This window comes from Coregonus clupeaformis, chromosome 12 (genome assembly GCF_020615455.1).
Source record: "Coregonus clupeaformis isolate EN_2021a chromosome 12, ASM2061545v1, whole genome shotgun sequence".
NCBI classification, from domain to species: Eukaryota; Metazoa; Chordata; class Actinopteri; order Salmoniformes; family Salmonidae; genus Coregonus; species Coregonus clupeaformis.
The window spans coordinates 45,737,822-45,754,733 of NC_059203.1; the positions used below are offsets into that span (position 1 = coordinate 45,737,822).

The following is a 16,912-nucleotide window of genomic DNA, read 5'->3' on the forward strand; positions in this document are numbered from 1 at the left end:
CAGATCTTCTCCAAGTCATTAAGGTTTCGAGGCTGACGTTTGGCAACTCGAACCTTCAGCTCCCTCCACAGATTTTCTATGGGATTAAGGTCTGGAGACTGGCTAGGCCACTCCAGGACCTTAATGTGCTTCTTCTTGAGCCACTCCTTTGTTGCCTTGGCCGTGTGTTTTGGGTCATTGTCATGCTGGAATACCCATCCACGACCCATTTTCAATGCCCTGGCTGAGGGAAGGAGGTTCTCACCCAAGATTTGACGGTACATGGCCCCGTCCATTGTCCCTTTGATGCGGTGAAGTTGTCCTGTCCCCTTAGCAGAAAAACACCCCCAAAGCATAATGATTCCACCTCCATGTTCTTGGGGTCATAGGCAGCATTCCTCCTCCTCCAAACACGGCGAGTTGAGTTGATGCCAAAGAGCTCGATTTTGGTCTCATCTGACCACAAGACTTTCACCCAGTTCTCCTCTGAATCATTCAGATGTTCATTGGCAAACGTCAGACGGGCCTGTATATGTGCTTTCTTGAGCAGGGGGACCTTGCGGGCGCTGCAGGATTTCAGTCCTTCACGGCGTAGTGTGTTACCAATTGTTTTCTTGGTGACTATGGTCCCAGCTGCCTTGAGATCATTGACAAGATCCTCCCGTGTAGTTCTGGGCTGATTCCTCACCGTTCTCATGATCATTGCAACTCCACAAGGTGAGATCTTGCATGGAGCCCCAGGCTGAGGGAGATTGACAGTTATTTTGTGTTTCTTCCATTTGCAAATAATCGCACCAACTGTTGTCACCTTCTCACCAAGCTGCTTGGCGATGGTCTTGTAGCCCATTCCAGCCTTGTGTAGGTCTACAATCTTGTCCCTGACATCCTTGGAGAGCTCTTTGGTCTTGGCCATGGTGGAGAGTTTGGAATCTGATTGATTGATTGCTTCTGTGGACAAGTGTCTTTTATACAGGTAACAAACTGAGATTAGGAGCACTCCCTTTAAGTGTGCTCCTAATCTCAGCTCATTACCTGTATAAAAGACACCTGGGAGCCAGAAATCTTTCTGATTGAGAGGGGGTCAAGTACTTATTTCCCTCATTAAAATGCAAATCAATTTATAACATTTTTTAAATGCGTTTTTCTGGATTTTTTTGTTGTTATTCTGTCTCTCACTGTTGAAATAAACCTACCATTAAAATTATAGATTGATAATTTCTTTGTCAGTGGGCAAACGTACAAAATCAGCAGGGGATCAAATACTTTTTTATCCCTCATTGTACATCTCCCATTTGGCACTGTTCATCAAAACAATTAGGAAATTAAACAAATTCCCCAATTTAATCAATTAAAGAAAAAGACAAAACGCAATGCGGGTTCATTCAGATTGTTTATGTTGTATTCCAAGGAAAGGTGTGGTTCTGTGTATATCACAGGAGGCTGCTGAGGGGAGAACGGCTCATAATAATATCCGGAACGGAGCAAATGGAATGACATGGAAACCATGTGTTTGATGTATTTGTTATCATTCCACTTATTCCACTCCAGTCATTAGAACAAGAGCCCGTTCTCCCCAATTAAGGTGCAACCAACCTCCTGTGGTGTATATATTTATTATTCAGTCCTCTCAAAAAAACTTGTTGTTTTGGGGGGTTGGTGTTGAGCAGGCAAGATGAAAGGGAAATCTGTAATTCAAATTTCAACAATGCAGCAATTGATTGTGTCAGCCACTGAATAAATCAGTAATTGGATCATATTTGTCTTTCAACAGCAGAAGAATGACTATATGTAATACATATTCAAAGACTGACTATAACAAAAGCCCTGCATCAAAATTACCATGTAATGTTTAAAAGTTCACCATTAACTACTTTTCTACTAAACATAGAGAGCAGTTTCCTGAATAAAATGAGTAAGTATTACTGTATATTGTCTTTAGGGGAGCAGGGTACAGTAAGCTAATGTTTTAAAAGTACTGCCATGGGACTTTTGAGGCTTTTGAGGTTTGGGTACTGATTCCATGCGATACCCCTGGTATTTCTGCTGGGGAATAAAACACATCTGACGTTGACACTGTAGTGGGATCACTGGAGTTTTTTACACCCTATCTCTTGCTATGGCTTGCAACATTTATGAACATAAAGGTGAATGGGTATTATTATGTATAGGTATGCCACTGTATGTTTAAGAGTGAGCTCCTAAAATAGGCTTAAAAATTGGTTTCTCTGGAACTGTATTTGTAATGGATATAGAGATGCATGTCAGTAGTAATCGCTGTATCAAACATGAAAATCAGTGCAAATGTTTGTTGTTTTCCCTCTGTGAGTTTTTAGTTAATAGAATAGGCTCCAGCTTGACTTTGGGAGGGAGAAAAAAGGAGTAATGTATGTTTAAAAAAGAATTATAGTATGTCTGAACTAGCCCATCAGCACTTCTCTATAAAACAAATGCTGTGCATTCAGAGTTACATGTAATGGGTATTTGGTGAAAGAGAATATTGAGTCAGTTTATAACTAATTTAATTAATTAACTGATGTATACTTTAAGGCAATCTCTTTGTACATTTCTCTTTTAAGGCTTAATTTCTTATACATCCATAATTTACTAGATCTAAATATACAGTGCCTTCAGAAAGTATTCATATCCCTTTACTTTATTCACATTTTCTTGTGTTACAGAATGAAATTTAGATTTTGTTGTCGCTGGCCTTCACACAATACCCCATAATATAAAATTGGAATTATGTTTTTCCAATTTTTTACAAATTAACAAAAAATGAAAAGCTGAAATGTCTTGAGTCAATATGTATTCAACCCCTTTGTTATGGCAATCCTAAATAAGTTCAGGAGCCACATAAGAAGTTGCATGTACTCACTCTGTGTGCAATAATAGTGTTTAACAGAAGGTCCCTCAGTCGAGCAGTGAATTTCAAACACAGAGTCAACCACAAAGAACAAAGAGGTGTTCCAATGACTCGCAAAGAAGGGCAGCTATTGGTACAGTGGCTTGCGAAAGTATTCACCCCCCTTGGCATTTTTCCTATTTTGTTGCCTTACATCCTGGAATTAAAATAGATTTTTGGGGGGTTTGTATCATTTGATTTACACAACATGCCTACCACTTTGAAGATGCAAAATAAAAAAATGTGTGAAACAAACAAGAAATAAGACAAAAGAACTGAAAACTTGAGCGTGCATAACTATTTACCCCCCCAAAGTCAATACTTTGTAGAGCCACCTTTTGCAGTGATTACAGCTGCAAGTCTCTTGGGGGTATGTCTCTATAAGGTTGGCACATCTAGCCACTGGGATTTTTGCCCATTCTTCAAGGCAAACTGCTCCAGCTCCTTCAAGTTGGATGGGTTCCGCTGGTGTACAGCAATCTTTAAGTCATACCACAGATTCTCAATTGGATTGAGGTCTGGGCTTTGACTAGGCAATTCCAAGACATTTAAATGTTTCCCCTTAAACCACTCAAGTGTTGCTTTAGCAGTATGCTTAGGGTCATTGTCCTACTGGAAGGTGAACCTCCGTCCCAGTCTCAAATCTCTGGAAGACTGAAACAGGTTTCCCTCTAAAATGTCCCTGTATTTAGCGCTATCCATCATTCCTTCAATTCTGACCAGTTTCCTAGTCCCTGCTGATGAAAAACATCCCCACAGCATGATGCTGCCACCACCATGCTTCATGATGGTGTTCTCGGTGTGATGAGAGGTGTTGGGTTTGCGCTAGACATAGCGTTTTCCTTGATGGCCAGAAAGCTCAATTTTAGTCTCATCTGACCAGAGTACCTTCTTCCATATGTTTGGGGAGTCTCCCACATGGCTTTTGGCGAACACCAAACGTGTTTACTTATTTATTTCTTTAAGCAAATGTTTTTTCTGACCACTCTTCCGTAAAGCCCAGCTCTGTGGAGTGTATGGCTTAAAGTGGTCCTATGGACAGATTCTCCAATCTCCGCTGTGGAGCTTTGCAGTACCTTCAGGGTTATCTTGGTCTCTTTGTTGCCTCTCTGATTAATACCCTCCTTGCCTGGTCCGTGAGTCTTGGTGGGCGGCCCACTCTTGGCAGGTTTTTTGTGGTGCCATATTCTTATTTTTTTTTTAGAATGGATTTAATGGTGCTCCGTGGGATGATATTTATTTATAACCCAACCCTGATCTGTACTTCTCCACAACTTTGTCTCTGACCTGTTTGGAGAGCTCCTTGGTCTTCATGGTGCCACTTGTTTGGTGGTGCCCCTTGCTTAGTGGTGTTGCAGACTCTGGGGCCTTTCAGAACAGGTGTATATATACTGAGATCATGTGACAGATCATGTGACATTTAGATTGCACACAGGTGGACTATATTTAAGTAATTATGTGACTTCTGAAGGTAATTGGTTGCACCAGATCTTATTTAGGGGCTTCATAGCAAAGGGGGTGAATACATATGCACGCACCACTTTTACGTTATTTATTTTTCAGAATTTTTTTAAACAAGTTATTTTTTTTCATTTCACTTCACCAATTTTGATTATTTTGTGTATGTCCATTACATGAAATCTAAATGAAAATCAGTTTATATTACAGGTTGTAATGCAACAAAATAGGAAAAATGCCAAGGGGGATGAATACTTTTGCAAGGCACTGTAATAATAAATAATATGCACTGTACATACAGTGGGGAGAACAAGTATTTGATACACTGCCGATTTTGCAGGGTTTCCTACTTACAAAGCATGTAGAGGTCTGTAATTTTTATCATAGGTACACTTCAACTGTGAGAGACAAAAATCCAGAAAATCACATTGTATGATTTTAAAGTAATTCATTTGCATTTTATTGCATGACATAAGTATTTGATTACCTACCAACCAGTACGAATTCCGGCTCTCACAGACCTGTTCGTTTTTCATTAAGAAGCCCTCCTGTTCTCCACTCATTACCTGTATTAACTGCACCTGTTTGAACTCGTTACCTGTATAAAAGACACCTGTCCACACACTCAATCAAACAGACTCCAACCTCTCCACAATGGCCAAGACCAGAGAGCTGTGTAAGGACATCACTGATAAAATTGTAAACCTGCACAAGGCTGGGATGGGCTACAGTACAATAGGCAAGCAGCTTGGTGAGAAGGCAACAACTGTTGGCGCAATTATTAGAAAATGGAAGAAGTTCAAGATGACGGTCAATCACTCTTGGTCTGGGGCTCCATGCAAGATCTCACCTCGTGGGGCATCAATGATCATGAGGAAGGTGAGGGATCAGCCCAGGACTACACGGCAGGACCTGGTCAATGACCTGAAGAGAGCTGAGACCACAGTCTCAAAGAAAACCATTAGTAACACACTACGCCGTCGTGGATTAAAATCCTGCAGCGCACGCAAGGTCCCCCTGCTCAAGCCAGCGCATGTCCAGGCCCATTTGAAGTTTGCCAATGACCATCTGGATGATCCAGAGGAGGAATGGGAGAAGGTCATGTGGTCTGATGAGACAAAAATAGAGCTTTTTGGTCTAAACTCCACTCGCCGTGTTTGAAGGAAGAAGAAGGATGAGTACAACCCCAAGAACACCATCCCAACCGTGAAGCATGGAGGTGGAAACATCATTCTTTGGGGATGCTTTTCTGCAAAGGGGACAGGACGACTGCACCGTATTGAGGGGAGGATGGATGGGGCCATGTATCGCTAGATCTTGGCCAACAACCTCCTTCCCTCAGTAAGAGCATTGAAGATGGGTCGTGGCTGGGTCTTCCAGCATGACAACGACCCGAAACACACAGCCAAGGCAACTAAGGAGTGGCTCTGTAAGAAGCATCTCAAGGTCCTGGAGTGGCCTAGCCAGTCTCCAGACCTGAACCCAATAGAAAATCTTTGGAGGGAGCTGAAAGTCCGTATTGCCCAGCGACAGCCCCGAAACCTGAAGGATCTGGAGAAGGTCTGTATGGAGGAGTGGGCCAAAATCCCTGCTGCAGTGTGTGCAAACCTGGTCAACACCTACAGGAAACGTATGATCTCTGTAATTGCAAACAAAGGTTTCTGTACCAAATATTAAGTTCTGCTTTTCTGATGTATCAAATACTTATGTCATGCAATAAAATGCAAATTAATTACTTAAAAATCATACAATGTGATTTTCTGGATTTTTTTCTGGATTCTGTCTCTCACAGTTGAAGTGTACCTATGATAAAAATTACAGACCTCTACATGCTTTGTAAGTAGGAAATCCTGCAAAATTGGCAGTGTATCAAATACTTGTTCTCCCCACTGTAGGTAAAAATAGAAAAAAGCAGACAATGAATATACCTTTGAGCATGGTGAAGTTATTAATTACACTTTGGATGGTGTATCAATACACCCAGTTACTACAAAGATACAGGCATCCTTCCTAACTCAGTTGTCGGAGAGGAAGGAAACCGCTCAGGGATTTCACCATGAGGCCAATGGTGACTTTAAAACATTTACAGAGTTTAATGGCTGTGATAGGAGAAAACTGAGGATGGATCAACAACATTGTAGTACTCCACCATACTAACCTAATTGACAGATTGAAAGAATGAAGGCTGTACAGAATACAAATATTTCAAAACACGCATCCCGTTTGCAACAAGCCACTAAAGTAATACTGCAAAGAATGTGGCAAAGCAATTAACTTTTTGTCCCAAAGTGTTATGTTTGGGGTAAATCCAATACTACACATCACTGAGTACCACTCTCCATATTTTTAAGCATAGTGGTGGCTGCATCATGTTATGGGTATGTTTGTAATGGTTAAGGACTGGGGAGTTTTTCAGGATAAAAAAGAAATAGAATGGAACTAAGCACATGCAAAATCCTAGAGGTAAACCTGGTTCAGTCTGCTTTCCACCAGACACTGGGAGATTAATACAGCAGGACAATAACTGAAAAGTTGCTGAGTGGCCGAGTTACAGTTTTGACTTAAATCTACTTGAACTTCTATGTCAATACCTGAAAATGGTATTCTAGCAATGATCAACAACCAATTTGGTAGAGCTTGAAGAATTTTGAAAATAATAATGAGCAAATGTTGCTCAATCCAGGTGTGGAAAGCTCTTAGAGACTTACCCAGAAAGACTCACAGCTGTAATCGCTGCCAAAGGTGCTTCTACAAAGTATTGGCACAGGGGTGTGAATACTTATGTAAATGAGATATTTCAGTTTTTCATTTTCAATAAATTTGCAAACATTTCCAAAAGCATGTTTTCATTTAGTCATTATGTTGTATGGGTAGATAGGTGTAGATGGGTGAGAAAAACATATATTTAATCAATTTTGAATTCAGGCTGTAACACAACAAAATATGGAGTAGGTCAAGGGGTATGAATACTTTCTGAAGGCACTGCACATGAATGAATGTGTACAGTAGGCTACACGCTGCCGTAAAGGTCAACATTTTGAAAAGCATTTCCCTAGTCCTTGACATGTTATCAGAAGTAAGGAATGCCATCATATTCCTTCAATTATCTTAATGTTCAATCAATGTTACAGTCCTTTACAGTCTTTCATTAGCACTTTCTCAATTGCTGATAAAGGACTGTCTTTGTATCTTCTCATGGTATTCATTTCACCTGTTTCTTTTTGTACAGAGTGAAGACCCAGAAAGGTACCAAAAGGATTCCTCCATACATTTGTGATTGGATGTGAGTCTACCTTGACCCCACAAAACTGAAGATGATGTTGCTATGGAAACTGCTGGTGCTGCAGTCACTCATGGGGTTCCTAGCAGGTAAAGAACTTTTGATGCAAGCAAGAGCTCTCTTTGTGAAGTTTTGTGTCTTATTCATATGTATTTTGGGCCGGTTGCAGTGTGAAAGCCATAGTTTAGAATGAAGCTACCTCAAATAACACCTGCCACAGGGAAACATAAGTCTTTTTTTTGTTCCATTAAGATACAAATAATGAGGTAGTAAAATGTATTTAATAAGAAAGGAGGTTGTTAAAGTAAATAATTGAATGGTAGGGGTGGCAGTCAGTAAAGGTTGACTGTAGTTAGCTTAATCGCTATGAATATAAAGAAGGAGATTGGGTTGCAGATATGAAATTAAAGATGGAAATATTACATTGATTGCAAAAGAGTGTGATATTTAATCAGCTGAGGACAAAATGGCAATTACCTTGGTTCTGGGGTAAACTAAGACTGCATCATGCTCATACAGTAGAATGTACTGCAATGTCAAGGCCAAAGTTTAAATATTAGATAATGACAGGTGACAATAGAAGCTTTGGACTTCTACTGTCATAATCGAATGCTTGCCGCTTGCAGACCCCAAATGGGGTCATTTGGTTTGCTGAACAGAGAAGCTCTCCTCTAATTTTGGTATATACATAATTAGGTTTAATACAAGGATCAATGATAACATTAACATTGATATCAAAGCTTCATTGTTTCATATAACTCCTGTCAATATCTGTTTTGATGTCAGATGATAGTTCTTTAGGTTATAGAAACATTTGGGGGCTAAGGGGGATGGGAAAGGAACAAAGGTCAAAGGTTGCTAATGACGTCTGCGTTGTGGATGGTGTCATTATTTATAGTACACACGACTACTGACTAGGGATGTGCATCTTTCCCTTTCAAGATGTTTCGATACGTATCTAGATTCATGGGCTCCGATATGATACAGGAACGATACGTTCTAGTTTGAAACGATTCGGTGTGATTCAGTGTGATTAGAGAACAAATCGATGCGATTTGGTTCGCTGCGATATGATTCGATGCACTAACATGTTGCATAAACACATTCATTTTCCATTCTAAATTAAAATATTCTGCTGATGCAGCTCATGAGCTGGGCCGCTCTGAGACTTCTGTGTGTATGTGTGTGTGTGTGTGTGTGTGTCTGTGTGTTTGTCTATGGTGTACAGTGGGGTCCAAAATTATTGACACTTGATAAAGATGAGCAATAATGACTGTATAAAATAAATAATTCAAATACTGAGCTATATTGTATGCAAAAACATTTTGGGAAATTATATTATGTTATACTAATACAATTGCTCAGAGAAATACATTTTGTTTAACAAGTAATACAGTGGGGGAAAAAAGTATTTAGTCAGCCACCAATTGTGCAAGTTCTCCCACCTAAAAAGATGAGAGAGGCCTGTAATTTTCATCATAGGTACACATTTACATTTACATTTACGTCATTTAGCAGACGCTCTTATCCAGAGCGACTTACAAATTGGTGCATTCACCTTATAGCCAGTGGGATAACCACGTTACAATATGTTTTTATTTTTATTTTATTTTTGTATAATAATAATAATAAAACATTTGGGGGGGGGGGTGGGGTAAGGGGGGGGTAGAAGGATTACTTTATGCTATCCCAGGTATTCCTTAAAGAGGTGGGGTTTCAAGTGTCTCCGGAAGGTGGTGAGTGACTCCGCTGTCCTGGCGTCGTGAGGGAGCTTGTTCCACCATTGGGGTGCCAGAGCAGCGAACAGTTTTGACTGGGCTGAGAGGGAACTATGCTTCCGCAGAGGAAGGGGAGCCAGCAGGCCAGAGGTGGATGAACGCAATGCCCTCGTTTGGGTGTAGGGACTGATCAGAGCCTGAAGGTACGGAGGTGCCGTTCCCCTCACTGCTCCATAGGCAAGCACCATGGTCTTGTAACGGATGCGAGCTTCAACTGGAAGCCAGTGGAGTGTGCGGAGGAGGGGGTGACGTGAGAGAACTTGGGAAGGTTGAACACCAGACGGGCTGCGGCATTCTGGATGAGTTGTAGGGGTTTAATGGCACAGGCAGGGAGCCCAGCCAACAGCGAGTTGCAGTAATCCAGACGGGAGATGACAAGTGCCTGGATTAGGACCTGTGCCGCTTCCTGTGTAAGGCAGGGTCGTACTCTCCGAATGTTGTAGAGCATGAACCTGCAGGATCGGGTCACCGCCTTGATGTTAGCGGAGAACGACAGGGTGTTGTCCAGGGTCACGCCAAGGCTCTTCGCACTCTGGGAGGAGGACACAACGGAGTTGTCAACCGTGATGGCGAGATCATGGAACGGGCAGTCCTTCCCCGGGAGGAAGAGCAGCTCCGTCTTGCCAGGGTTCAGCTTGAGGTGGTGATCCGTCATCCATACGGATATGTCGGCCAGACATGCAGAGATGCGATTCGCCACCTGGTTATCAGAAGGGGGAAAGGAGAAGATTAGTTGTGTATCGTCAGCGTAGCAATGATAGGAGAGGCCATGTGAGGATATGACAGAGCCAAGTGACTTGGTGTATAGGGAGAAAAGGAGAGGGCCTAGAACTGAGCCCTGGGGGACACCAGTGGTGAGAGCACGTGGAGCGACCGGTCAGGTAGGACGCAATCCAGGAGTGAGCCGCGCCGGAGAGGGTGGAGAGGAGGATCTGATGGTTCACAGTATCAAAGGCAGCAGACAGGTCTAGTTGGACAAGAGCAGAGGAGAGAGAGTTAGCTTTAGCAGTGCGGAGAGCCTCCGTGACACAGAGAAGAGCAGTCTCAGTTGAATGACCAGTCCTGAAACCTGACTAGTTTGGATCAAGAAGGTCATTCTGAGAGAGATAGCAAGAGAGTTGGCTAAAGACGGCACGCTCAATAGTTTTGGAAAGAAAAGAAAGAAGGGATACTGGTCTGTAGTTGTTGACATCAGTGGGATCGAGTGTTGGTTTTTTGAGAAGGGGTGCAACTCTCACTCTCTTGAAGACGGAAGGGACATGGCCAGCGGTCAAGGATGAGTTGATCAGCGAGGTGAGGTAGGGGAGAAGGTCACCGGAGATGGTCTGGAGAAGAGAGGAGGGGATGGGGTCAAGCGGGCAGGTTGTTGGGCGGCCTGCAGTCACTAGTCGCAAGATTTTATCTGGAGAGAGAGGGGAGAAAGAAGTCAAAGCATAGGGTAGGGCAGTGTGAGCAGGACCAGCAGTGTCATTAGACTTAACAAACGAGGATCGGATGTCGTCAACCTTCTTTTCAAAGTGGTTGACGAAGTCATCCACAGAGAGGGAGGAGGGGGGCGGGGGGATGATTCAGCAGTGAGGAGAATGTGGCAAAGAGCTTCCTAGGGTTAGAGGCAGATGCTTGGAATTTAGAGTGGTAGAAAGTGGCCTTAGCAGCAGAAACAGATGAAGAAAAGGTAGAGAGGAGGGAGTGAAAAGATGCCAGGTCGGCAGGGAGTTTAGTTTTCTTCCATTTCCGCTCAGCTGCCCGGAGCTCTGTTCTGTGAGCTCGCAATGAGTCATCAAGCCACGGAGCTGGAGGGGAGGACCGAGCCGGCCGGGAGGATAGGGGACACAGGGAGTCAAAGGATGCAGAAAGGGAGGAGAGGAGGGATGAGGAGGCAGAATCAGGAGATTGGAGGGAGAAGGATTGAGCAGAGGGAAGAGATGATAGGATGGAAGAGGAGAGAGTAGTGGGAGAGAGAGAGCGAAGGTTGCGGCGGCATGTTACCATCTGTGTAGGGGCAGAGTGAGTAGTGTTGGAGGAGAGCGAGAGAGAAAGGGATACAAAGTAGTGGTCGAAGACATGGAGGGGAGTTGCAGTGAGATTAGTAGAAGAGCAACATCTAGTAAAGATGAAGTCAAGCGTATTGCCTGCCTTGTGAGTAGGGGGGGACGGTGAGAGGGTGAGGTCAAAAGAGGAGAGGAGTGGAAAGAAGGAGGCAGAGAGAAATGAGTCAAATGTAGACGTAGGGAGGTTGAAATCCCCCAAAACTGTGAAGGGTGAGCCATCCTCAGGAAAGGAACTTATCAAGGCGTCAAGCTCATTGATGAACTCTCCAAGGGAACCTGGAGGGCGATAGATGACAAGGATATTAAGCTTAAATGGGCTAGTGACTGTGACAGCGTGGAATTCAAATGAGGAGATAGACAGATGGGTTAGGGGAAAAATTGAGAATGACCACTTGGGAGAGATGAGGATTCCTGTGCCACCACCCCTCTGACCAGATGCTCTCGGGGTATGCGAGAACACATGGTCAGACGAGGAGAGAGCAGTAGGAGTAGCAGTGTTTTCAGTGGTAATCCATGTTTCCGTCAGCGCCAGGAAGTCGAGGGACTGCAGGGTAGCATAGGCTGGGATGAAGTCAGCCTTGTTGGCGGCAGAACGGCAGTTCCGGAGGCTGCCTGAGACCTGGAACTCCAGGTGTGTGGTGCTTGCAGGGACCACCAGGTTAGAGAGGCAGCAGCCACGCGGTTTGAGGCGTTTGTGTAGCCTGTGCGGAGAGGAGAGAACAGGGATAGGCAGAGGCATAGTTGACAGGCTGCAGCAGATGGCTACAATAATGCAGAGGAGATCGGAATGAAATGAACTAAACATCTGGGAAAGGAGAGAGCAGGCCTCCCTCACCAAAAAAAATAAATATATAACTCTCCCAACTTCCACCTCAGAAACTATAATTGTTTCACTGAACCACCCGAATAAAACTCTCCCAACTTCCACTTTAGAAATTAGAATTGTTGTAAACTACAGCAGACTGTTATCAGTAGCTGTAATTAAGTACAGCAGCTACCAACCACCTAACGTTAATGCCTCGGATAATGAGGTTAGAAAAACAGCTGAATGGTGGCAGCTAGCTGGCTCAATCACAGGTACTCTTAAGCATGAAATAACATTGGAAACAACTAACCACAGTTGCTAAAAGTTACCAGTAGCTACCCGCTAGCTAGCTAGCTAGCTTTGTTGGTCCAAGTAGTGGGTAAGCTAGCCTCGTGCTTCGCCGGGGTCCGCCGAATACAATACTTACCTACAATAATTACCTACAATAACCTACAATAACTACCTGAGTAAGCTACCTATAATACCTAACTACAATACCTACCTACAATCTAAATACATGGTTTAAGCTTTACTCAACACCATATAAGAAGCCAAGCTTACCTTTCATAACGCAGCAATGATTAAACGTTGGGTAGCTAGCACAAAGATATTGTATTTAGCTACTACAGTACAGCCAGCTGGTAGTGTTGGCTAGCTAGCAATGGCTGCTGTGTTGACTTTGTTTGAAAAACGGCGTCGCTGCGAACGAATGTAGCTGGCTAAAAGGATATTGTTTTTAGTTGCTACCGTTGCTAATAGCTACTCGCCAGCTAATCCAGGAGGTGAGTTAGCTAGCTAGCTTCGTGCTACACCCGGCACCGCCGAATACAAAAGTAACCTACAATAACTACACAACAACTACCCACAACAGCCCACGATGCCTACCTATACTACTTAATAATATACAGCCCACGATGCCTACCTATAATACCTAACTACAATCTAAATACATAGTTTAAGCCTTACTCGACAAAGCCCAAGCTATGTATAAAGCCAAACTGGCAGACTGCAATCAGTAGCCGTAATTAAGTACAGCAGCTACCAACCACCTAACGTTAATGATAATGAGGTTAGAAAAACAGCTGAATGGTGGCAGCTAGCTGGCTCAATCACAGGTACTCTTAAGCGTGAAATAACATTGGAAACAACTAACCACAGTTGCTAAAAGTTACCAGTAGCTACCCGCTAGCTAGCTAGCTTTGTTGGTCCAAGTAGTGGGTAAGCTAGCCTCGTGCTTCGCCGGGGTCCGCCGAATACAGTCCTTACCTACAATAATTACCTACAATAACCTACAATAACTACCTGAGTAAACTACCTATAATACCTAACTACAATACCTACCTACAATCTAAATACATGGTTTAAGCTTTACTCAACACCATATAAGAAGCCAAGCTTACCTCCTGCTAGAGAAAACACAACGTCAACTATGACAGACAAAATGAGAAAACAAAATCCAGAAAATCACATTGTAGGATTTTTTATGAATTTATTTGCAAATTATGGTGGAAAATAAGTATTTGGTCAATAACAAAAGTTTCTCAATACTTTGTTATATACCCTTTGTTGGCAATGACACAGGTCAAACGTTTTCTTTAAGTCTTCACAAGGTTTTCACACGCTGTTGCTGGTATTTTGGCCCATTCCTCCATGCAGATCTCCTCTAGAGCAGTGATGTTTTGGGGCTGTCGCTGGGCAACACGGACTTTCAACTCCCTCCAAAGATTTTCTATGGGGTTGAGATCTGGAGACTGGCTAGGCCACTCCAGGACCTTGAAATGCTTCTTACGAAGCCACTCCTTCGTTGCCCGGGCGGTGTGTTTGGGATCATTGTCATGCTGAAAGACCCAGCCACGTTTCATCTTCAATGCCCTTGCTGATAGAAGGAGGTTTTCACTCAAAATCTCACGATACATGGCCCCATTCATTCTTTCCTTTACACGGATCAGTCATCCTGGTCCCTTTGCAGAAAAACAGCCCCAAAGCATGATGTTTCCACCCCCATGCTTCACAGTAGGTATGGTGTTCTTTGCATGCAACTCAGCATTCTTTGTCCTCCAAACACGACGAGTTGAGTTTTTACCAAAATGTTCTATTTTGGTTTCATCTGACCATATGACATTCTCCCAATCCTCTTCTGGATCATGCAAATGCACTCTAGCAAACTTCAGACGGGCCTGGACATGTACTGGCTTAAGCAGGGGGACACGTCTGGCACTGCAGGATTTGAGTCCCTGGCGGCGTAATGTGTTACTGATGGTAGGCTTTGTTACTTTGGTCCCAGCTCTCTGCAGGTCATTCACTAGGTCCCCCCGTGTGGTTCTGGGATTTTTGCTCACCGTTCTTGTGATCATTTTGACCCCACGGTGTGAGATCTTGCGTGGAGCCCCAGATCGAGGGAGATTATCAGTGGTCTTGTATGTCTTCCATTTCCTAATAATTGCTCCCACAGTTGATTTCTTCAAACCAAGCTGCTTACCTATTGCAGGTTCAGTCTTCCCAGCCTGGTACAGGTCTACAATTTTGTTTCTGGTGTCCTTTGACAGCTCTTTGGTCTTGGCCATAGTGGAGTTTGGAGTGTGACTGTTTGAGGTTGTGGACAGGTGTATTTTATACTGATAACAAGTTCAAACAGGTGCCATTAATAAAGGTAACGAGTGGAGGACAGAGGAGCCTCTTAAAGAAGAAGTTACAGGTCTGTGAGAGCCAGATATCTTGCTTGTTTGTAGGTGACCAAATACTTATTTTCCACCATAATTTGCAAATAAATTAATAAAAAATCCTACAATGTGATTTTCTGGATTTTTTTCCCTCAATTTGTCTGTCATAGTTGACGTGTACCTATGATGAAAATGACAGGCCTCTCTCATCTTTTAAAGTGGGAGAACTTGCACAATTGGTGGCTGACTAAATACTTTTTTTCTCCACTGTATATTTTTTTCTCAAAAAGGTAGGGGTCAAAATGATTGACACCCCTAAAGAATCTTATAAATAAAGTTGTCAAAAGTATATATTTCTAGCACACAATGACTACATCAAGCTTGTGACTCTACAAACTTGTTGGATGAATTTGCAGTTACTTTTGGTTGTGTTTTAGATTATTTTGTGCCCAATAGAAATGAATGGTAAATAATGTTGTCATTTTGGAGTCACTTTTATTGTAAATAAGAATAGAATATGTTTCTAAACATTTATACATTAATGTGGATGCTACCATGATTGCGGATAATCCTGAATGAGTTGTGAATAATGATGAGTGAGAAAGTTACAGAGGGTGAAAGATCATACCCCCAAGACATGCTAACCTCTCACCATTACCAGTAATAGGGGAGGTTAGCATATCTTGGGTGTGTGTCTCCGGTAGCTTAATTTTATTCAGATAAAACAACATTTTCAACAGCTTATAGATAACATTAACTTAGCAAATTACATAGGTTGTTACTCAACTAATAAAGCCTAATAGCACGCAAGCCATTTTAGCATTTAAATGCTGAAGGTGCTGCGCAGATGTGCAAGATCAGGAACAGGCCACCTACCTCGCGTTGGTCAGTGCGCGAAGCTGGGCACAGTGGGCAGTTTGACTAGGCTACTGATATTGCCTGGGGTTGTTTTGCATGCAAAATGAGTTGTAGATCAATGACTGTCAATACAGTTACAGTTGAAGTCGGAAGTTTACACACACTTAGGTTGGAGTCATTAAAACTCGTTTTTCAACCACTCCACAAATTTCTTGTTAACAAACTATAGTTTTGGCAAGTCGGTTAGGACATCTACTTTGTGCATGACACAATTAATTTTTCCAACAATTGTTTACAGACATCACTTATAATTCACTGTATCACAATTCCAGTGGGTCAGAAGTTTACATACACTAAGTTGACTGTGCCTTTAAACAGCTTGAAAAATTCCATGGCTTTAGAAGCTTCTGATAGGCTAACTGACATAATTTGAGTCAATTGGAGGTGTACCTGTGGATGTATTTCAAGGACTACCTTCAAACTCAGTGCCTCTTTGCTTGACATCATGGGAAAATCAAAGGAAATCAGCCAAGACCTCAGAAGAAATGTTGTAGACCTCCACAAGTCTGGTTCATCCTTGGGAGCAATTTCCAAACGCCTGAAGGTACCACGTTCATCTGTACAAACAATAGTACGCAAGTATAAACACCATGGAACCACGCAGCCGTCATACCGCTCAGGAAGGAGACGCGTTCTGTCTCCTAGAGATTAACGTACTTTGGTGCGAAAAGTGCAAATAAATCCGAGAACAACAGCAAAGGACCTTGTGAAGATGCTGGAGGAAACAGGTACAAAAGTATCTATATCCACAATAAAACGAGTCCTATATCAACATAATCTGAAAGGCCGCTCAGCAAGGAAGAAGCCACTGCTCCAAAACCACCATTAAAAAGCCATACTACGGTTTGCAACCGCACATGGGGACAAAGATCATACTTTTTGGAGAAATGTCCTCTGGTTTGATTAAACAAAAATAGAACTGTTTGGCCATAATGACCATCGTTATGTTTGGATGAAAAAGGGGAACGCTTGCAAGCCGAAGAACACCATCCCAACCGTGAAGCATGGGAGTGGCAGCATCATGCTGTGGGGGTGCTTTGCTGCAGGAGGGACTGGTGCACTTCACAAAATAGAAGGCATC

At 42.8% G+C, this 16,912-nt stretch overlaps 1 protein-coding gene across 2 annotated transcripts in view; it reads left to right on the forward strand.

Annotated features, from left to right (window-relative positions):
- The window catches only part of LOC121578286 (contactin-4), a 192,648-nt gene that overhangs the window by 23,114 nt on the left and 152,622 nt on the right, over positions 1–16,912 (forward strand). For both annotated transcript variants that reach the window (XM_041892555.1, XM_041892556.1), the window contains exon 2: positions 7,569–7,708. In XM_041892555.1, coding sequence (XP_041748489.1) covers positions 7,654–7,708 — 55 coding nt within the window. In that variant the 5' untranslated portion in view covers positions 7,569–7,653. The remainder of the gene's footprint in view (positions 1–7,568; positions 7,709–16,912) is intronic.